The sequence below is a fragment of the Coregonus clupeaformis genome, chromosome 40 (assembly GCF_020615455.1).
Source record: "Coregonus clupeaformis isolate EN_2021a chromosome 40, ASM2061545v1, whole genome shotgun sequence".
In the NCBI taxonomy this organism is placed as follows: domain Eukaryota; kingdom Metazoa; phylum Chordata; class Actinopteri; order Salmoniformes; family Salmonidae; genus Coregonus; species Coregonus clupeaformis.
Genome location: NC_059231.1, coordinates 18,199,767 through 18,222,163, shown reverse-complemented (window position 1 = coordinate 18,222,163; position 22,397 = coordinate 18,199,767). Strand labels below are relative to the sequence as shown.

Below are 22,397 nucleotides of genomic sequence, written 5' to 3'. Positions count from 1 at the left end.
TTTCTGAATGGTTTCAGATAAAGAAGTTATCTTTAAATGTAAAAAAAAAAAAAAAAAAACTTAATTGTACTCACTGGTAAGAATAAGAATTTTAATGGGAATGAAATAGACCAGGTTTCATTCACTACATTCCTAGGTGTCCTAGTTGATGAGCAGTTGTCCTGGAAAGATCCTATTCACTTTGTCTGCAGCAAAGTGGTGAGGTCTGTTGGTATCATCAGAAAGATTAGTGGTTTGGTTTATCAGACTTGCTTCCTAACACTATACTACAGCTTAAGTTACCCATATCTCATTTACTGAAATATTGCATACAACATACCGAAACCCTGCGATAACCTTCACCCTTCCCACTGCCGCACCTCACATTGCTAATTCTCTAGCAGATACAGAGGTACCATACTCTGGAATTCCTATCTTCACATTGCCAAAACATCATCATCCCTCAATAACTTCAAGCATAGACTAGGGGTCAGCCTGATGAACCAAACTACCCAGTAGTAGACTAGGGGTCAGCCTGATGAACCAGACTACCCAGTAGTAGACTAGGGCTCAGGGGTCAGCCTGATGAACCAAACTACCCAGTAGTAGACTAGGGGTCAGCCTGATGAACCAAACTACCCAGTAGTAGACTAGGGGTCAGCCTGATGAACCAAACTACCCAGTAGTAGACTAGGGGTCAGCCTGATAAACCAGACTACCCAGTAGTAGACTAGGGGTCAGCCTGATGAACCAGACTACCCAGTAGTAGACTAGGGGTCAGCCTGATGAACCAGACTACCCAGTAGTAGACTAGGGGTCAGCCTGATAAACCAGACTACCCAGTAGTAGACTAGGGGTCAGCCTGATGAACCAGACTACCCAGTAGTAGACTAGGGGTCAGCCTGATAAACCAGACTACCCAGTAGTAGACTAGGGGTCAGCCTGATGAACCAGACTACCCAGTAGTAGACTAGGGGTCAGCCTGATGAACCAGACTACCCAGTAGTAGACTAGGGGTCAGCCTGATGAACCAGACTACCCAGTAGTAGACTAGGGGTCAGCCTGATAAACCAGACGACCCAGTAGTAGACTAGGGGTCAGCCTGATAAACCAGACGACCCAGTAGTAGACTAGGGGTCAGCCTGATGAACCAGACTACCCAGTAGTAGACTAGGGGTCAGCCTGATGAACCAGACGACCCAGTAGTAGACTAGGGGTCAGCCTGATGAACCAGACTACCCAGTAGTAGACTAGGGGTCAGCCTGATGAACCAGACGACCCAGTAGTAGACTAGGGGTCAGCCTGATGAACCAGACGACCCAGTAATCCCCTCCATGTAGCCTCACACACACATGCACACACACATAATCAAACGTTTGAGTATATAATGTACAATTATAATTAGTATGCATTGTTTAACTGATTGAACAAACTTTTTTTGTATTTGTATATTGGTTTTTGTGGTGTGGTTTTCATATCAGCCCTTTTGGGCTTCCAACCTCTACCTGTTTTTTATCTGTACTGTTTTGTCTTTAACTTGTTTTCTTTGGTGCACTTTTTTAAATAAAAAAATAAAATATATCATTCACAACTTGGAGCCCTAGCTCTTTTTGGACTGAGGGCAGGGCTTTGGGGATGAGTTGAGGAGACAGACAGGACCTAGATGAGGCTGGTACCTGAGTCCTGTCACCACTATTCCTCTCCTCTCCCAGGGGGGCTGATGGGTACCGCTGTGGCTGCTTGTTCATTAACATTCCCTTTTTATTATTCTCTCGCTCTCTCTCTCTCAGCTCCACTCTGATGATTGGGTTCTATGTCACCTGTCTGATCATCCTGATGGCTGTTATGTTTGTCTCAGCAGTCTACTCCTGTTTTGGGGTGAGTACTTATGTTTTCCAAGGAATTTGTTTGTGTTTCAAAGCTTCTGCATACTATGACCACAATGTGCAACAGCACTATCCATCCATCCAGTACCCACATAGCTCTGACGCGTTTCTGTGGCTGTTGCATCATGCAGAATATATTTACAATATAGTCATTTAGCAGGAGCTCTTATCCAGAGCAACTGACAGCTGCAATTAGGGTTAAGTGCCTTGCTCAGCGGCACATCAACGTATTTTTCACCTAGTTGGCTCTGGGATTCAAACCAGCGACCTTTCGCTTACTGGCCCAATACTCTTAACCGCTACGCTACCTGACGCCCCTATAACAGGTCTGGTTTCACAGCATGACAGGGCAGAACACACAGCAGGTAAACCTGCTTGGTGGATGGTATTGATTTTTCCGGCCCTTAGAGTAGCAGTCCCCTGGAGAGACACAGTCAGAGTTAGGCTGCTCAGTGAGGCCTTCAGAGAGGAACTGGCATGTAATTGGGCGAAAGATTAACGTGAATGTAAACTCACATTAGGGGTATTACTGTTTTGTCAGTTGGGGACGTTTGCGAACGACGGCAGCGGACTGATGATGTTATAGCTGTTGTTGTTGTTCCTGGAGGGCCCTCAGGGTATTTAATTTCCTGCTGTCTCCTCATTGGCTGATGGCCAGCTTGGGGGGAATGTAATAGGCCCCAAAATCATAATGGAAACAAGAAGAAGAAGAACAACAGGCACCTGATCTTCTGTAGTTGAGGGATTTTTATATATTGTAAGCGGCTTTGATAATATTGTCATTGTAGCACTGTAAGCTTTGGAAAAGTGAGGGGTTTAAAATTCCAAAGAGGATTCTTTATAACTCCCCAGGTCAAACGCGATCCACGAAATCAGTGACTTTTGCGTCCCTTTGATATCTTAAGTAGAAATTGTGCACCAATATTGAATTTTAAAAGCCTGTTATATTAAATGAAGTGCCCTTCAATATAGACCACATGAAAATTCTATAGATCTGATTTTTTTGTTTGAAAATACTTAAAAGTGCCAAAATTCAGCATTTTGACATGTCCCTCTGTGCATCCTCTGTGATTTCTAGGATTTTAACCCACTAAACCCCTAATATTTCTCCAAGTTTCACCATCATTGTAAAGCCCTAGTTATTTGGTTGCTTTGACAGTCATTTCTGAAGATTATTATATTTCATGTGATTAGTGATTCATTTTAAGAAGAAAATAAAACCTGTCCTTCATTTTAAGGTCAACCCTGTTACGTGAACTGAACTTTCATTTTAATATGTGAAACTAATCCTTTTTAAATACGTTTTTCAAAAGAAACATTGAACATCTAAAAGTCAAATCATAGTGTAAAAGCAAGTAAGCTGGTTCTACTCTTTTTGACCATTTTCTGGTGTTTTGTGGTGGAAAACTGAGCGGGTCGAGCATAACGCGTCAACCCTTTTATCCATAGATAGACAGGCTAGAAATGTTTTAACAATTCAATTGTTTGATTGAAGCTTGCATTCAATTACCCCTCCCTGTTCCACACAACAAGCTTCCATTCCCCCTGTCACAAGGGGATTTATGGCTGATTTAAAATGAAGTCGTCTACCATTTTACGTCAACCCTGTTACTTTATTTGGCACTTAATAGGCACTTACTATAGCCATTCATTTTTATTTAACTTCCTGAGATTGGAAAACATGTTTTTTATTAAGTTGAACATGTGCTCTTTATGATAGTGTATTAAAATTAGGTGAAATAAACTTGTTTTTTTCACCAAGTCACACTAGTCAAAAGGCACCTAATTGATGGAACTACCCGTCTAGACTACAGTTATGAATCATATCAAATCAAATTGTATTGATCCTGAAACTGTTTACATGTTGAAAATGCTGCATGCATGATCCTCGATTTTGCAAGGAGTCTGGTTTTGTGGGAGAGGGGTAGGCATCACTTCTACCAGCATGTGTAGAATTGCAGCCAAAAGTCATAGCTGGGATTGATGGCTGTAGGATACAAACATAACGCTCTCTAGTAACCCGAAATACTGTAGACTGACCTACTAACCATACACCCCCCCCCTCCCCCCTCTATCACCTCCCCTGGGGACAGTTTTTCCCAGTGCCTCTACAGACCCTGTCTAAGAGGATTGTCCAGTCCAGACTCAACAGCACCCTGGTGGGAGTCTTCACCATCACCCTGGTGTTTCTCTCTGCCTTCATCAACATCGTAAGTCCCTGAGCCTCCACTCCAAATGGTTGCACAGATCATTTGAAGGGGTAAACCCTGAAAGCAAAGCTTACATGGTTCTGCATTAATGAGTGTTTGACATCTGTGGGCATCCTGTGTAAAGTCTCCAGGGTTGTGTTTACATTTACATTTTAGTCATTTAGCAGACGCTCTTATCCAGAGCGACTTACAGGAGCAATTAGGGTTAAGTGCCTTGCTCAAGGGCACATTTACGTCATTTAGCAGACGCTCTTATCCAGAGCGACTCACAAATTGGTGCATTCACCCTATAGCCAGTGGGATAACCACTTTACAATTTTTTTTGGGGGGGGGGGGGGGGTAGAAGGATTACTTTATCCTATCCCAGGTATTCCTTAAAGAGGTGGGGTTTCAAATGTCTCCGGAAGGTGGTGAGTGACTCCGCTGTCCTGGCGTCGTGAGGGAGCTTGTTCCACCATTGGGGTGCCAGAGCAGCGAACAGTTTTGACTGGGCTGAGCGGGAACTATGCTTCCGCAGAGGAAGGGGAGCCAGCAGGCCAGAGGTGGATGAACGCAATGCCCTCGTTTGGGTGTAGGGACTGATCAGATCCCGAAGGTACAGAGGTGCCGTTCCCCTCACTGCTCCATAGGCAAGCACCATGGTCTTGTAACGGATGCGAGCTTCAACTGGAAGCCAGTGGAGTGTGCGGAGGAGGGGGGTGACGTGAGAGAACTTGGGAAGGTTGAACACCAGACGGGCTGCGGCGTTCTGGATGAGTTGTAGGGGTTTAATGGCACAGGCAGGGAGGCCAGCCAACAGCGAGTTGCAGTAATCCAGACGGGAGATGACAAGTGCCTGGATTAGGACCTGTGCCGCTTCCTGTGTAAGGCAGGGTCGTACTCTCCGAATGTTGTAGAGCATGAACCTGCAGGAGCGGGTCACCGCCTTGATGTTAGCGGAGAACGACAGGGTGTTGTCCAGGGTCACGCCAAGGCTCTTCGCACTCTGGGAGGAGGACACAACGGAGTTGTCAACCGTGATGGCGAGATCATGGAACGGGCAGTCCTTCCCCGGGAGGAAGAGCAGCTCCGTCTTGCCAGGGTTCAGCTTGAGGTGGTGATCCGTCATCCATACTGATATGTCTGCCAGACATGCAGAGATGCGATTCGCCACCTGGTTATCAGAAGGGGGAAAGGAGAAGATTAGTTGTGTATCGTCAGCGTAGCAATGATAGGAGAGGCCATGTGAGGATATGACAGAGCCAAGTGACTTGGTGTATAGGGAGAAAAGGAGAGGGCCTAGAACTGAGCCCTGGGGACACCAGTGGTGAGAGCACGTGGTGCGGAGACAGCTTCTCGCCACGCCACTTGGTAGGAGCGACCGGTCAGGTAGGACGCAATCCAGGAGTGAGCCGCGCCGGAGATGCCCAGCTCGGAGAGGGTGGAGAGGAGGATCTGATGGTTCACAGTATCAAAGGCAGCAGACAGGTCTAGAAGGACAAGAGCAGAGGAGAGAGAGATTAGCTTTAGCAGTGCGGAGAGCCTCCGTGACACAGAGAAGAGCAGTCTCAGTTGAATGACCAGTCCTGAAACCTGACTGGTTTGGATCAAGAAAGTCATTCTGAGAGAGATAGCAAGAGAGTTGGCTAAAGACGGCACGCTCAATAGTTTTGGAAAGAAAAGAAAGAAGGGATACTGGTCTGTAGTTGTTGACATCAGTGGGATCGAGTGTTGGTTTTTTGAGAAGGGGAGCAACTCTCGCTCTCTTGAAGACGGAAGGGACATGGCCAGCGGTCAAGGATGAGTTGATCAGCGAGGTGAGGTAGGGGAGAAGGTCACCGGAGATGGTCTGGAGAAGAGAGGAGGGGATGGGGTCAAGCGGGCAGGTTGTTGGGCGGCCTGCAGTCACAAGTCGCAGGATTTTATCTGGAGAGAGGGGGGAGAAAGAAGTCAAAGTGTTCAATAGAGCACAGCGTAGCAGAACGTTTTGCAATGGAAAACAAAAAGTATTTATTATCGGAAAGTTTTTGTGCCTACTGAAACGTTTTGTGCCTACTGAACACTACCCAGTTTTCATTCATAATCATGTGAACCCCCTTTGACCTCTGTCCTCTGCCCCCTAGTTCACCTGTAGTACTGGAGACCTGAGGGAGTGTCTGAGCTGGGAGCTGAACATCAGTCGCAGCAGTGTGAACGCCTGCCATGCACGCAGCCTCAACTACACCCTTGAATCACTGGACGGCTTCTGTGGCAGCCCCTCACCCAACTGCAACTTCCCTGAGGTGTGTGTGTGTACGCCAAGCTAGGCTTGAGCAGTCATTCTCACTATACTTATTCTGTGCCAGAAGCGGCCAATTCATTTCACAATGGCAATGCTAAAACATTTGCAAATGTTTGACATCACTCTTTCTCTCTCTCTTATGTCTCCCCTCGCCCCTCCCCCTTCTCTCTCTCTCCCTCCCTCCACCCACCCTCCCTCTCTCTCTCTTTCTCCCCTCTCCACCCTCCCTCTCTCTCCCGCTGTAGTACTTCTCTTCCTGTGTGTTGTTGACCCTGCTGGCCAGCTCAGTCTTCCTACAGGTCAGCAGTATAGGTAAACTCTTACTCATGCTCTTCATCGAGATCTTCTACGTCCTCATCATGGAGGTGGTAGCGGTCAACCTGTTCGACAACGTAGACCTGCTGGTCATGGCCAATGCTATGTGAGTAGTTTAGAATATCCATTAACTTGCAGGTACAGCAAGGTACAAAACGTAAAGCCGTGAAAGAAAGATAGATAACCGATGAGTCAATAGTATTTTATGCTAATGCTCTTCAGAGCAAAGCATTAACGTGTCAGATGTCTCATATGTTTATTTACTGATGTACACCTAGCTTTAGATATGATGGAGGAGAACAACCCTGGCTTGTGTAAATTGCTCTGTAGATTAATGTTAGATTGAGGTGGAAGGGATTGATGGCCATTTATTCACGACAGGCAAGTTGCAGATTTAAATTAAAACCTTTCCTGAGTTTAGTGGTGCGTTTACTTAATGTAATGGATGACTGTTGGTTAGGCCAGATCAGGTCCTGTCTACAGTTATCCATCTTCAGATGGAGTGGAGGGTTCCGTTGCCCTGTTCTCCCTCTCTCCCTAAAATGTTCTTTCTTTGTTTTCTCTTCATAGTGAGCACATCAATGGAACCAGGTGAGATTTATGTAGCTTAACACTATTAAACAAATGGAAACAAATTGAAACGCACAAATTGATTGAGATCAATTGTATCCAATATACTGTAGCTTTAATGCCTCCTATAGATCTTCCTGGCACTTCATATGCCTTAGGTAGTTCGATAACATTGATAAACAGTGTCGTGACCTTGTATATTGTTTAGTAGTGGTATGTAGTATCTAGCGTTATTAGATAACATAGATTAAAGAGTGCTGTGGCCTCAGGCATGTAGTTGGTCTCTGTAGTTGATCTGTAATTGATCTGTGGTATCTGTAGTATCTAGCGTTATTAGATAACATAGATTAAAGAGTGCTGTGGCCTCAGGCCTGTAGTTGGTCTCTAGTTGATCTCTGTAGTTGAACTGTAGTTGGTCTGTGATATCTGTCCTCTCTGTCCAGCTGTGTGATGGACTCTAAGGTCCCTCTGAAGATCATGACTCCCGTGGTCATCACGGTCTTCGTCCTGGCCTTGTATCTACACGCCCAGCAGGTGGAGTCCACAGCCAGACTCGACTTCCTCTGGAAACTACAGGTAGGTGTGCGTTTGTGTATTTTTTATTTTTTTAACCTATATTTAAACAGGGAGTCGCATTGAGATTAAAAATCTATTTTACAAGAGAGCCCTGTATACATTACAATAAAAACAGAATAATAAAACAGACACATACACTACCAGTCAAAAGTTTGGACACACCTACTCATTCTAGGGTTTTTCTTCATTTTTACTATTTTCTACATTGTAGAATAATAGTGAAGACATTAAAACTATGAAATAACATATATGGAATCATGTACTAACCAAAAAAGTGTTAAACAAATAAATATATATTTTATATTTGAGATTCTTCAAATAGCCACCCTTTGCCTTGATGACAGCTTTGCACAATCTTGGCATTCTCTCAACCAGCTTCATGAGATAGTCACCTGGAATGCATTTCAATTAACTGGTGTGCCTTGTTCAAAGTTAATTTGTGGAATGTATTTCCTTCTTAATGCGTTTGAGCCAATCACTTGTGTTGTGACAAGGTAGGGGTGGTATACAGAAGATAGCCCTATTTGGTAAAAGACCAAGTCCATATTATGTCAAGAACAGCTCAAATAAGCAAAGAGAAACGACAGTCCATCATTACTTTAAGACAATCTGGAAAATGTCAAGAACTTTGAAAGTTTCTTCAAGTGCAGTAGCAAAAACCATCAAGCACTGGCTCTCATGAGGACCGCCACAGGAAAGGAAGACCCAGAGTTACCTCTGCTGCAGAGGATAAGTTCATTAGAGTTAACTGCACCTCTGATTGCAGCCCAAATAAATGATTCACAGAGTTCAAGTAACAGACACATCTCAACATCAACTGTTCAGAGGAAACTGCGTGAGTCAGGCCTTCATGGTCGAATTGCTGCAAATAAACCACTACTAAAGGACACCAATTGGGCTCCCGAGTGGCGCAGCGGTCTAAGGCACTGCATCTCAGTGCTTGTGGCGTCACTACAGACCCCCTGGTTCAATTCCAGGCTGTATCACAACCGGCCGTGATTGGGAGTCCCGTAGGGCGGCGCACAATTGGCCCAGCGTCGTCCGGGTTTGGCCGGTGTAGGCCGTCATTGTAAATAAGAATTTGTTCTTAACTGACTTGCCTAGTTAAATAAAGGTAAAATAAAATAAAATAATAAGAAGAGACTTGCTTGGGCCAAGAAACACGAGCAATTGACATTAGACCGGTAGAAATCTGTCCTTTGGTCTGATGAGTCCAAATTTGGAGATTTTTGGTTCCAAACGCTGTGTCTTTGTGAGACGCAGAGTAGGTGAACGGATGATCTCTGCATGTGTGGTTCCCACCGTGAAGCATGGAGGAGGAGGCGTGATGGTGTGGGGGTGCTTTGCTGGTGACATTGTCTGTGATTTATTTAGAATTCAAGGGACACTTAACCAGCATGGCTACCACAACATTCTGCAGCAATACGCCATCCCATCTGGTTTGCGCTTAGTGGGACTATAATTTTGTTGTTCAACAGGCCAATGACCCAAAACACACCTCCAGGCTGTGTAAGGGCTATTTGACCAAGAAGGAGAGTGATGGAGTGCTACATCAGATAACCTGGCCTCCACAATCACCCGACCTCAACCCAACTGAGATGGTTTGGGATGAGTTGGACCGCAGAGTGAAGGGAAAGCAGCCAACAAGTGCTCAGCATATGTGACTCCTTCAAGACTGTTGGAAAAGCGTTCCTCATGAAGCTGGTTGAGAGAATGTCAAGAGTGTGCAAAGCTGTCATCAAGGCAAAGGGTGGCTATTTGAAGAATCTCAAATATAAAATATATTTTGATTTGTTTAACACTTTTTTGGTGTTACAATGTAGAAAATAGTAAAAATAAAGAAAAACTTGAGTCCAAACTTTTGACTGGTACTGTGTATGTGCATAAAACAATATAATTCAGCACACAATAAACCAAAATAAACTTATTTAATAAAAGCAATCACATTCAACTACATAGAGGTCCTCATTCAGGTGTGTGTCTGGGCCATCCAAGGTCATTGATACCTCCTTGACCCTCCCGCCCTCCCTCCCTCCCTCCAGGCCACAGAGGAAAAGGAGGAGATGGAAGAGCTACAGGCCTACAACCGTCGCCTCCTCCACAACATCCTCCCCAAAGACGTGGCAGCCCACTTCCTGGCGCGAGAGCGTCGGAACGATGAGCTCTACTACCAGTCCTGTGAATGTGTGGCCGTCATGTTCGCCTCCATCTCCAACTTCTCTGAGTTCTACGTAGAGCTGGAGGCCAACAACGAAGGAGTGGAGTGTCTCAGGCTGCTCAACGAGATCATCGCAGACTTTGACGAGGTGAGTGGGGAGGAGAGAGGTATGGAGGAGGGAGGAGAGAGGTATGAGGATGGGAAAGGGAGGAGAGAGGTATGAGGATGGGGGAAGGAGGAGAGGTATGAGGATGGGGGAAGGAGGAAGGAGGTATGAGGATGGGCGAAGGAGAGGTATGAGAATGGGGGAAGGAGATAGGTATGAGGATGGGGGAAGGAGGAGAGAGGAAGGGGGATGGAGGTATGAGGATGGGGAGGAGAGAGGTATGAGGATGGGAGGAGGAGAGAGAGGTATGAGGATGGGGGAAGGAGAGCAGTATGAGGATGGGAGGAGGAGAGGGGTATGAGGATGGGGGAAGGAGGATAGCAGTATGAGGATGGGGGGAGGAGAGGGGTATGAGGATGGGAGGAGGGGGAGAGCGATATGAGGAGAGGGAGTGGAGTGTCCGCCTGCTCAATGAGATCATCACAGAATTTGACTAGGTTAGACGGGCCTTTCTCGCTGTGTGTGTGTCTGTGTGTTTAAGCTGACCATATTTTCTGTCACATTACTCCTAATATAACTACAGTATGGGTACTAGTGACTATTATTGGACCCTGTTATGTTGAAATAGCTAACAATCTCAGTGCTATTAACCCAAGTATACTAACTAGTAAATGTCTTTCTCTCAGCACTCACTTCCCCATTGTCCTCCTCTCCTCCCAGATCATCAGTGAAGACCAGTTCCGCCAGCTGGAGAAAATAAAGACCATTGGCAGTACCTACATGGCAGCCTCTGGCCTCAACGACTCTACCTACGACAAGGAAGGCCGCTCACACATCAGAGCCCTGGCAGACTATGCCATGAGACTCATGGACCAGATGAAGTACATCAACGAACACTCCTTCAATAACTTCAAGATGAAGATCGGTAAAGCTGCCTACGGGAAATATTTTGTTGCCTTGTTGTTCATTTTGATGTGAATTCATGAGAATAACGATATCCTTAAGCGATAGTGCCACACAAAATGTATAACGAGTAATGGTAAAAATGTGACCTCACCAGGAAAAACTCTGCTTACCCATATCCCTGAAAACCTAGAAAATGTATATTGAACATACTGTATACAGTGGGGAAAAAAAGTATTTAGTCGGCCACCAATTGTGCAAGTTCTCCCACTTAAAAAGATGAGAGAGGCCTGTAATTTTCATCATAGGTACACGTCAACTATGACAGACAAAATGAGAAAAAAAAATCCAGAAAATCACATTGTAGGATTTTTTATGAATTTATTTGCAAATTATGGTGGAAAATAAGTATTTGGTCAATAACAAAAGTTTCTCAATACTTTGTTATATACCCTTTGTTGGCAATGACACAGGTCAAACGTTTTCTGTAAGTCTTCACAAGGTTTTCACACACTGTTGCTGGTATTTTGGCCCATTCCTCCATGCAGATCTTCTCTAGGCAGTGATGTTTTGGGGGCTGTCGCTGGGCAACACAGACTTTCAACTCCCCTCCAAAGATTTTCTATGGGGTTGAGATCTGGAGACTGGCTAGGCCACTCCAGGACCTTGAAATGCTTCTTATGAAGCCACTCCTTCGTTGCCCGGGCGGTGTGTTTGGGATCATTGTCATGCTGAAAGACCTAGACACGTTTCATCTTCAATGCCCTTGCTGATGGAAGGAGGTTTTCACTCAAAATCTCACGATACATGGCCCCATTCATTCTTTCCTTTACACGGATCAGTCGTCCTGGTCCCTTTGCAGAAAAACAGCCCCAAAGCATGATGTTTCCACCCCCCATGCTTCACAGTAGGTATGGTGTTCTTTGGATGCAACTCAGCATTCTTTGTCCTCCAAACACGACGAGTTGAGTTTTTACCAAAAAGTTATATTTTGGTTTCATCTGACCATATGACATTCTCCCAATCCTCTTCTGGATCATCCAAATGCACTCTAGCAAACTTCAGACGGGCCTGGACATGTACTGGCTTAAGCAGGGGGACACGTCTTGCACTGCAGGATTTGAGTCCCTGGCGGCGTAGTGTGTTACTGATGGTAGGCTTTGTTACTTTGGTCCCAGCTCTCTGCAGGTCATTCACTAGGTCCCCCCGTGTGGTTCTGGGATTTTTGCTCACCGTTCTTGTGATCATTTTGACCCCACGGGGTGAGATCTTGCGTGGAGCCCCAGATCGAGGGAGATTATCAGTGGTCTTGTATGTCTTCCATTTTCTAATAATTGCTCCCACCGTTGATTTCTTCAAACCAAGCTGCTTACCTATTGCAGATTCAGTCTTCCCAGCCTTGTGCAGGTCTACAATTTTGTTTCTGGTGTCCTTTGACAGCTCTTTGGTCTTGGCCATAGTGGAGTTTGGAGTGTGACTGTTTGAGGTTGTGGACAGGTGTCTTTTATACTGATAACAAGTTCAAACAGGTGCCATTAATACAGGTAACAAGTGGAGGACAGAGGAGCCTCTTAAAGAAGAAGTTACAGGTCTGTGAGAGCCAGAAATCTTGCTTGTTTGTAGGTGACCAAATACTTATTTTCCACCATAATTTGCAAATAAAATTCATTAAAAATCCTACAATGTGATTTTCTGGATTTGTTTTTCTCATTTTGTCTGTCATAGTTGACGTGTACCTATGATGAAAATTACAGGCCTCTCTCATCTTTTTAAGTGGGAGAACTTGCACAATTGGTGGCTGACTAAATACTTTTTTTCCCCACTGTATATTGTTAAAAACATGCGAAACTATATCCCTGTCCACCGCTGCAGGACTAAACATGGGTCCAGTGGTGGCTGGGGTGATCGGGGCCAGGAAGCCCCAGTATGATATCTGGGGGAATACAGTCAACGTGGCCAGCCGCATGGACAGCACTGGTGTACCTGATCGGATCCAGGTAACTAACAGACACAGCACAGTAGAAACTGATAACACACCGAGGATTTCTATTGTGACTTTTTTCTGACTATGATGAAGACTTAAGGGTCGAAACATTGTCAATAAAGCACCAAGAAGCATAGCGCCTTTTTTTAACCTTGTGTCGATCTTTTAGAATATTATCATGTGGCAGTGTGAAAGGGCAGGCAGTGTGCCTATGATCAAGATATGTGAACACTGCTATCCTCTGTGTGACTTTCTGACTACAGCTTCTTCCCTTTCTCTTCCTCTCTCTCCTCTTTCTCCCGCCAGGTGACCTCTGACCTGTACAACGTGCTGAACTCCTATAACTACACACTAGAGTGCCGAGGCCTGGTCAAGGTGAAGGGTAAAGGAGAGATGCAGACCTACTTCCTCACTGGTGGACCTCCCAGCAGTTAACACCCAGGGTGTGTCAAAAATTGAACCCTATTCCTTGTATAGTGCACTACTTCTGACCAGGGACATAGGGCTCTGGTCAAAAGTAGTGTACTATATAGGAAATAGGGTGCCATTTCAGACGTAGCCTATTCAGAAGCAGCCCCCGTAACAGACTGACACTGGTGCAGGAGAAGGCTGAGAGGAGAGGGGTGATTGGACTAAAAGGGGCTGACCCCCAAGTCTTTGACGAGCAGGCTCATGGACCTGTGTTAGCTTGGGGAACTGACTGCCCCCCACCCATACCCCTTTTCCTAGATTTATTCCCTCCCTACCTGCAGAGGTCAGCCTCTGATTGGACCAGAGTGAAGGAGACCCCACCCAGCCTCTTTTCGGATTGGGGGAAAGAGACAGAGGGAGGAGCTTAGAGGGCCTGGGTTCGCTGAAGAGACCAAAGAAATCCCATCAGACTACAGCAGATAGAGACACATTGTGACAGCAGCATTCTCTCACTGTCTTATTTCCACCAGTCATAGTGTGAGTTAAGGAACGGCTATGAGCCAATCAACTCGCAGTACTGTAGATCTCTTTAAGGGTCTGAGGAAATTGATCCACTCTGTGTGTCTTCATAGACATTCTGCTGAAGGATCCAAGTCGCTCTAAACAAAACCTGCATGAAGACACAGAAACCCATATATACACGTGCAACATTAGGAAAGTATTCAGACCCCTTCACTTTTTCCACATTTTATTACGTTACAGCCTTTTTCTAAAATGGATTATATAAAATAAAATCCTCATCAATCTACACACAATACCCCATAATGACAAAGTGAAATCAGGTTTTTAGAAATGTTTGCAAATCTATTACAAATAAAAAAACTGAAATACCTTATTTACATAAGTATTCAGACCCTTGAGCTCAGGTGCGTCCTGTTTCCATTGATCATCCTTGAGATGTTTCTACAACTTGATTGGAGTCCACTTGTGGTAAATTCAATTGATTGGACATGATTTGGAAAGGCACACACCTGTCTATATAAGGTCCCACAGTTGACAGTGCATGTCAGAGCAAATACCAAGCCATGAGGTCGAAGGAATTGTCCGTAGAGCTCCGAGACAGAATTGTGTCGAGGCAGAGATCTGGGGAAGGGTACGAAAAACTTTCTGCAGCATCGCAGGTCCCCAAGAACACAGTGGCCTCCATCATTCTTAAATGGAATGAGTTTGGAACCACCAAGACTCTTCCTAGAGCTGGCCGCCCGGCCAAAATGAGCAATCGGGGGAGAAGGGCCTTGGTCAGGGAGGTGACGAAGAACCCGATGGTCACTCTGACAGAGCTCCAGAGTTCCTCTGTGGAGATGGGAGAACCTTCCAGAAGGACAAACATCTCTGCAGCACTCCACCAATCAGGCCTTTATGGTAGAGTGGCCAGACAGAAAACACATGACAGCCTGCTTGGAGTTGGACAAAAGGCACCTAAAGGACTCTCAGACCATGAGAAACAAGATTCTCTGGTCTGATGAAACCAAGATTGAACTCTTTGGCCTGAATGCCAAGCATCATGTCTGGAGGAAACCAGGCACCGCTCATCACCTGGCCAATACCCTCCCTACGGTGAAGCATGGTGGTGGCAGCATCATGCTGTGGGGATGTTTTTCAGCGGCAAGGGCCTGGGAGACTAGTCAGGATCGAGCGAAAGATGAACGGAGCAAAGTACAGAGAGATCCTTGATGAAAACCTGCTCCAGAGCGCTCAGGACCTCAGACTGGGGCGAAAGTTCACCTTCCAACAGGACAACGACCCTAAGCACACAGCCAAGACAACGCAGGCGTGACTTTGGGACAAGTCTCTGAATGTCCTTGAGTGGCCCAGCCAGAGCCCGGACTTGAACCCGATCGAACATCTCTGGAGAGACCTGAAAATAGCTGCGCAGCGACGAACCCCATCCAACCTGACAGAGCTTGAGAGGATCTGCAGAGAAGAATGGGAGAAACTCCCCAAATACAGGTGTGCCAAGCTTGAGGCTGTAAGACTCGAGGCTGTAATCGCTGCCAAAGATGCTTCAACAAAGTCCCGAGTAAAGGATCTGAATACTTATGTAAATGTGATATTTCCGGTGGTTTTTTATTTATAAATTTGCAAAGAAATCTAAAAACCTGCTTTTTGCTTTGTCATTATGGGTTATTGTGTGTAGATTGATGAGGGGGAAAAACGATTTAATACATTTTAGAATAAGGCTGTAACGTAACAAAATGTGGAAAAAGTGAAGGGGTCTGAATACTTTCCGAATGCACTGTATATATATATATATATATATATATATATATATATATATATATATATATATATATATATATAGTACAGTGGGGGAAAAAAAGTATTTAGTCAGCCACCAATTGTGCAAGTTCTCCCACTTAAAAAGATGAGAGAGGCCTGTAATTTTCATCATAGGTACACGTCATCTATGACAGACAAATTGAGATTTTTTTTTCCAGAAAATCACATTGTAGGATTTTTAATGAATTTATTTGCAAATTATGGTGGAAAATAAGTATTTGGTCACCTACAAACAAGCAAGATTTCTGGCTCTCACAGACCTGTAACTTCTTCTTCAAGAGGCTCCTCTGTCCTCCACTCGTTACCTGTATTAATGGCACCTGTTTGAACTTGTTATCAGTATAAAAGACACCTGTCCACAACCTCAAACAGTCACACTCCAAACTCCACTATGGCCAAGACCAAAGAGCTGTCAAAGGACACCAGAAACAAAATTGTAGACCTGCACCAGGCTGGGAAGACTGAATCTGCAATAGGTAAGCAGCTTGGTTTGAAGAAATCAACTGTGGGACCAATTATTAGGAAATGGAAGACATACAAGACCACTGATAATCTCCCTCGATCTGGGGCTCCACGCAAGATCTCACCCTGTGGGGTCAAAATGATCACAAAAACGGTGAGCAAAAATCCCAGAACCACACGGGGGGACCTAGTGAATGACCTGCAGAGAGCTGGGACCAAAGTAACAAAGCCTACCATCAGTAACATACTACGCCGCCAGGGACTCAAATCCTGCAGTGCCAGACGTGTCCCCTGCTTAAGCCAGTACATGTCCAGGCCCGTCTGAAGTTTGCTAGAGTGCATTTGGATGATCCAGAAGAGGATTGGGAGAATGTCATATGGTCTGATGAAACCAAAATATAACGTTTTGGTAAAAACTCAACTCGTCGTGTTTGGAGGACAAAGAATGCTGAGTTGCATCCAAAGAACACCATACCTACTGTGAAGCATGGGGGTGGAAACATCATGCTTTGGGGCTGTTTTTTCTGCAAAGGGACCAGGACGACTGATCTCGTGTAAAGGAAAGAATGAATGGGGCCATGTATCGTGAGATTTTGAGTGAAAACCTCCTTCCATCAGCAAGGGCATTGAAGATTAAACGTGGCTGGGTCTTTCAGCATGACAATGATCCCAAACACACCGCCCGGGCAACGAAGGAGTGGCTTCGTAAGAAGCATTTCAAGGTCCTGGAGTGGCCTAGCCAGTCTCCAGATCTCAACCCCATAGAAAATCTTTGGAGGGAGTTGAAAGTCCGCGTTGCTCAGCGACAGCCCCAAAACATCACTGCTCTAGAGGAGATCTGCATGGAGGAATGGGCCAAAATACCAGCAACAGTGTGTGAAAACCTTGTGAAGACTTACAGAAAACGTTTGACCTGTGTCATTGCCAACAAAGGGTATATAACAAAGTATTGAGAAACTTTTGTTATTGACCAAATACTTATTTTCCACCATAATCTGCAAATAAATTCATAAAGAATCCTTCAATGAGATTTTCTGAAATCTTTTTTCTCAATTTGTCTGTCATAGTTGATGTGTACCTATGATGAAAATTACAGGCCTCTCTCATCTTTTTAAGTGGGAGAACTTGCACAATTGGTGGCTGACTAAATACTTTTTCCCCCCACTGTATATGTATATATATATGTGTATATAGTATATGTATATATATATTAGTATATATGTATTATATAGTATATGTATATATATGTATATAGTATATGTATATATATATATTAGTATATATATTAGTATATAGTACATATATATATACATATAGTATATGTATATATTAGTATATATTAGTATATATGTATATAGTATACAGTGGGGAAAAAAGTATTTAGTCAGCCACCAATTGTGCAAGTTCTCCCACTTAAAAAAGATGAGAGAGGCCTGTAATTTTCATCATAGGTACACGTCAACTATGACAGACAAATGGAGGAAAAAAATCCGGAAAATCACATTGTAGGATTTTTATGAATTTATTTGCAAATTATGGTGGAAAATAAGTATTTGGTCACCTACAAACAAGCAAGATTTCTTGCTCTCACAGACCTGTAACTTCTTCTTTAAGAGGCTCCTCTGTCCTCCACTCATTACCTGTATTAATGGCACCTGTTTGAACTTGTTATCAGTATAAAAGACACCTGTCCACAACCTCAAACAGTCACACTCCATACTCCACTATGGCCAAGACCAAAGAGCTGTCAAAGGACACCAGAAACAAAATTGTAGACTTGCACCAGGCTGGGAAGACTGAATCTGCAATAGGTAAGCAGCTTGGTTTGAAGAAATCAACTGTGGGAGCAATTATTAGGAAATGGAAGACGTACAAGACCACTGATAATCTCCCTTGATCTGGGGCTCCACGCAAGATCTCACCCCGTGGGGTCAAAATGATCACAAGAACGGTGAGGAAAAATCCCAGAACCACACGGGGGGACCTAGTGAATGACCTGCAGTGAGCTGGGACCAAAGTAACAAAGCCTACCATCAGTAACACAGTACGCCGCCAGGGACTCAAATCCTGTGTCCCCCTGCTGAAGCCAGTACATGTCCAGGCCCGTCTGAAGTTTGCTAGAGTGCATTTGGATGATCCAGAAGAGGATTGGGAGAATGTCATATGGTCAGATGAAACCAAAATATAACTTTTTGGTAAAAACTCAACTCGTCGTGTTTGGAGGACAAAGAATGCTGAGTTGCATCCAAAGAACACCATACCTACTATGAAGCATGGGGGTGGAAACATCATGCTTTGGGGCTGTTTTTCTGCAAAGGGACCAGGACGACTGATCCGTGTAAAGGAAAGAATGAATGGGGCCATGTATCGTGAGATTTTGAGTGAAAACCTCCTTCCATCAGCAAGGGCATTGCAGATGAAACGTGGCTGGGTCTTTCAGCATGACAATGATCCCAAACACACCGCCCGGGCAACGAAGGAGTGGCTTCGTAAGATGCATTCAAGGTCCTGGAGTGGCCTAGCCAGTCTCCAGATCTCAACCCCATAGAAAATCTTTGGAGGGAGTTGAAAGTCCGTGTTGCCCAGTGACAGCCCCAAAACATCACTGCTCTAGAGGAGATCTGCATGGAGGAATGGGCCAAAATACCAGCAACAGTGTGTGAAAACCTTGTGAAGACTTACAGAAAACGTTTGACCTGTGTCATTGCCAACAAAGGGTATATAACAAAGTATTGAGAAACTTTTGTTATTGACCAAATACTTATTTTCCACCATAATTTGCAAATAAATTCATAAAAAATCCTACAATGTGATTTTCTGGATTTTTTTCCCTCATTTTGTCTGTCATAGTTGACGTGTACCTATGGTGAAAATTACAGGCCTCTCTCAGCTTTTTAAGTGGGAGAACTTGCACAATTGGTGGCTGACTAAATACTTTTTTTCCCCACTGTATGTATATATATATGTATATAGTATATGTATATATATATATATATTAGTATATATATTAGTATATAGTACATATATATATACATATAGTATATGTATATATTAGTATATATTAGTATATATGTATATAGTATATGTATATATATATGTATATAGTATATGTATATATATATATTAGTATATATGTATATATATGTATATACATATAGTATATGTATATATATATATATATGTATATATTAGTATATACATATAGTATATGTATATATTAGTATATACATATATATACATATATATATATATATATATATATATATATATATATATATATATATATATATATATATATATATATATATATATATATATATATATATATATATATCACACATATAGCATATGTGGAAAAAAGTGTTTTTGTTCATACAGTCCATGGATGCTGTCTTTGTACACTGTTGAGTGGTACAGATATTGCAATTCTCCAAACCATGGGTACACTACGTACTAACATGGCCAGCCAGCACAGCAGCACTATCTATCAAACCCTTTACTGGAGTTGGTCAGAGAGGAAGGAGCAGTGTGTTTAATCACTAGTAGGGAGCCTAGGTGGGCCGTGTTAACCTGGCTGGGTACTTGAACGACCAGTGAGACTGCACTGCTCTGCTCAGTGTGAGTTTACAGAACTCTACACTACACACATGTCATGCAAACACAGGCACAAAAACACACTCACACACAAACGTGCCCATAAACACACACAGACACACACACACACACACACACACACACACACACACACACAGACATTCGCTAGACACACACATACACGTGCATATAAACAGACACACACACACACACGCTTTAACTGAAGACACTTTCAACCGAGGATGTCAACGAAAAGCTTTTTTTGTATTTTCGACATTTTGACTCGAAAACACCAAACCCTATAAGATCTTTTAGATTCTATATTTTGTACATTAATATATTAGAGAGAAATATCTATAAATAAACAACATGTATTCGGATGTACATAGCTGACCGAGACCGATTACAATCATGCACATTTTCAAGGGGTGGAGGATTCCTTTTCTTTCCCATCACTGTATTCTTCATTCTTTCTAGTTCACCTGCTTTTTCCACACATTTGGTTTGAATATCAAGCAGTTGCCTGCACTTGTGGCAAGGCATCCCTCGCCATTTTCTTTCAGCTTAATAACACCCTGCAGTCAGTCCATGTCATAGATAGACTGGTTTGGTGCTCTAAGAAGCCATTTTGCGCTACACTGCTACTGCCCTCCCACTACCCCTGGCTCAATCAGATGGTATGACCCAATGAATGTCCAATTTTCTCCAATGAGGCCTTTATACTAGTCTATATACTGACGATGACATGATCCTTATGTTAAATAATATGAGGAGCAGCTTGTGGGAGTCCATGTGGACATGTTTCCTTTTGACCTTTGATCTGCTGTATGTTTTTATCCCCATTAGGGTTGCAGTATTCCGGTAACTTTCCCAAAATTCCCAGGTTTTTCCAGAAATACTGGTTGTAAGATTCCCGGAATCAGGAGGGAATAAGCAGGAAATCCAGGAAACTTCCAACTGAGATTTCTGGAAAACCTGGGAATTTTGGGAAAGTGACTGGAATTTTGAACTCCCTATTCCCCTTTATCTGTTTTTGGTAGAGCGGCCTATCAGCGTTACTGTTACAGCATACTGTGGTATCTTTATCTTATCCTACATCTGATGTGTCATCATTCTAATTTTACAGATTTTTTGGTCTTTCCCTAACTGTACAGTTTGGCTCATCATGTCTTCATCAACTACTTACAGTGACAATATTGGTGATTTGGGTACCAAATCGGTTCTTGAGAAGCAGTCTGTCTGTTTGGATTGTCACTTTCTACCCCCTGAGGTATATGTGGATAGGAAGAATGTCTTGGCACTCTATTAATTATGGGTGACAGGTAGCCTAGCAGTTAAGAGCATGCCCGAACAGCCGAAAAACCCCTCAACGAAGTCCAAAACGAACAAAAACGTCACAAAAGGCGTCATAATATATGCACAAACACTTCCTGGGAAGCATGCGAACGCCTTAAAGCGGGAACATCCGACTTTAAATGTAATTCATGCTGTAACGCTCAACTACAACGATACAGATTAAATAGAGCCCTTATCCTCTGGTCTTTACTCATTTCAAACTAAAACCCTCCTTCCACCAGAAACATGAGGGATCTACTCTACTTCTATAATCTATTCAGTCCCTCCCCACTCCTCAAAATGGTGCCATCTTTTGCTTTTCCTGTGATAAAAAAAAAAAAATACGTTACTGTGTGTCATTGGTGTTGTAAAGACACATGGCTTTTTATAGGTGGCTTTTTATAGGAGGTTGAGATTGTACTTTAGTTTCTGCGCCTTTGAAAATAAGCAAGGAAAATACAGTGCCATTGAATTCAATTGACCTTTAACGTGTGTTCTCAAATTGGGGGAGTGGGTGCAGACCGTCTCTGTTAGGGAGGGGCATAGCTCCCTTTCTCTCCCTATATTTGGAGAAAGGATGAACCTTGTGAGGTTTTCACTAGATGAAGGAGCAGAGAGAAGAGAAATGGCATCAGTGCGTTTTGAGTCAGTCAGGCCTTGCATAGCCTGGTTGCCGTCTCTGTTCAGCTATTACATTCTACAAGGATTGGAATGGTAGCTAAAAAGACTGGTACCCAGACTAAACCTTGGGTTGTCTTTGCTTTCTATCATGTCAAACACTATACATTTTTTTGTTGTTACATTCAATAAACCACTAAAATGTGACTTGTTGAAAACGCCTTTTTATTTGATGTGGCATCCTATGTCTTCCTATAACCTTAGGTTTGGATGGTTGTTGCAGATGTACACCCATAGATTTATTTTAGTCTTTGACGATCCAAATGGTATTATGTTAACACTGTAATAGTAGAAAGAGAAGAGAGAACTTGCCAGCCAGCCTGCCTGCCATTTCACTGAACTGTTTGAGTTGATTGTTCCTATAGATCTACATATAGAACACAAATTCATAGAATCTCTATGATTGTTCTTCTAGATCTCCAGCGGGGGGCAGCATTACACTGTCATTGGTACCATAAGGATCGTAACATATGGGCTGTACTAAACAATGGCTCCTTTTGTATTTTCTTCATTAATAATATAGCTATGCTAATAATATTGGCTATATAAAAGCAATATGGTGATTTAGGATATGTACCAAATAGCACCCTATTCCCTATTATAGTGCACTACTTTTGACCAGAGCCCTAT

General features: G+C 43.5%; 1 protein-coding gene across 1 annotated transcript in view; it reads left to right on the top strand.

Annotated features, from left to right (window-relative positions):
* LOC121555154 (adenylate cyclase type 5-like) overlaps nt 1-14,102 on the top strand; it is a 202,064-nt gene extending 187,962 nt beyond the window's left edge. The window contains exons 12-21 of the mRNA XM_041868962.2: nt 1,770-1,857; nt 3,959-4,075; nt 6,178-6,336; nt 6,581-6,756; nt 7,221-7,241; nt 7,664-7,796; nt 9,839-10,102; nt 10,781-10,985; nt 12,836-12,960; nt 13,254-14,102. Of these exons, the coding sequence (XP_041724896.1) occupies nt 1,770-1,857; nt 3,959-4,075; nt 6,178-6,336; nt 6,581-6,756; nt 7,221-7,241; nt 7,664-7,796; nt 9,839-10,102; nt 10,781-10,985; nt 12,836-12,960; nt 13,254-13,382 (1,417 nt within the window). The 3' untranslated portion in view covers nt 13,383-14,102. The remainder of the gene's footprint in view (nt 1-1,769; nt 1,858-3,958; nt 4,076-6,177; nt 6,337-6,580; nt 6,757-7,220; nt 7,242-7,663; nt 7,797-9,838; nt 10,103-10,780; nt 10,986-12,835; nt 12,961-13,253) is intronic.
* The last annotated feature ends 8,295 nt before the right edge of the window (nt 14,103-22,397 follow it).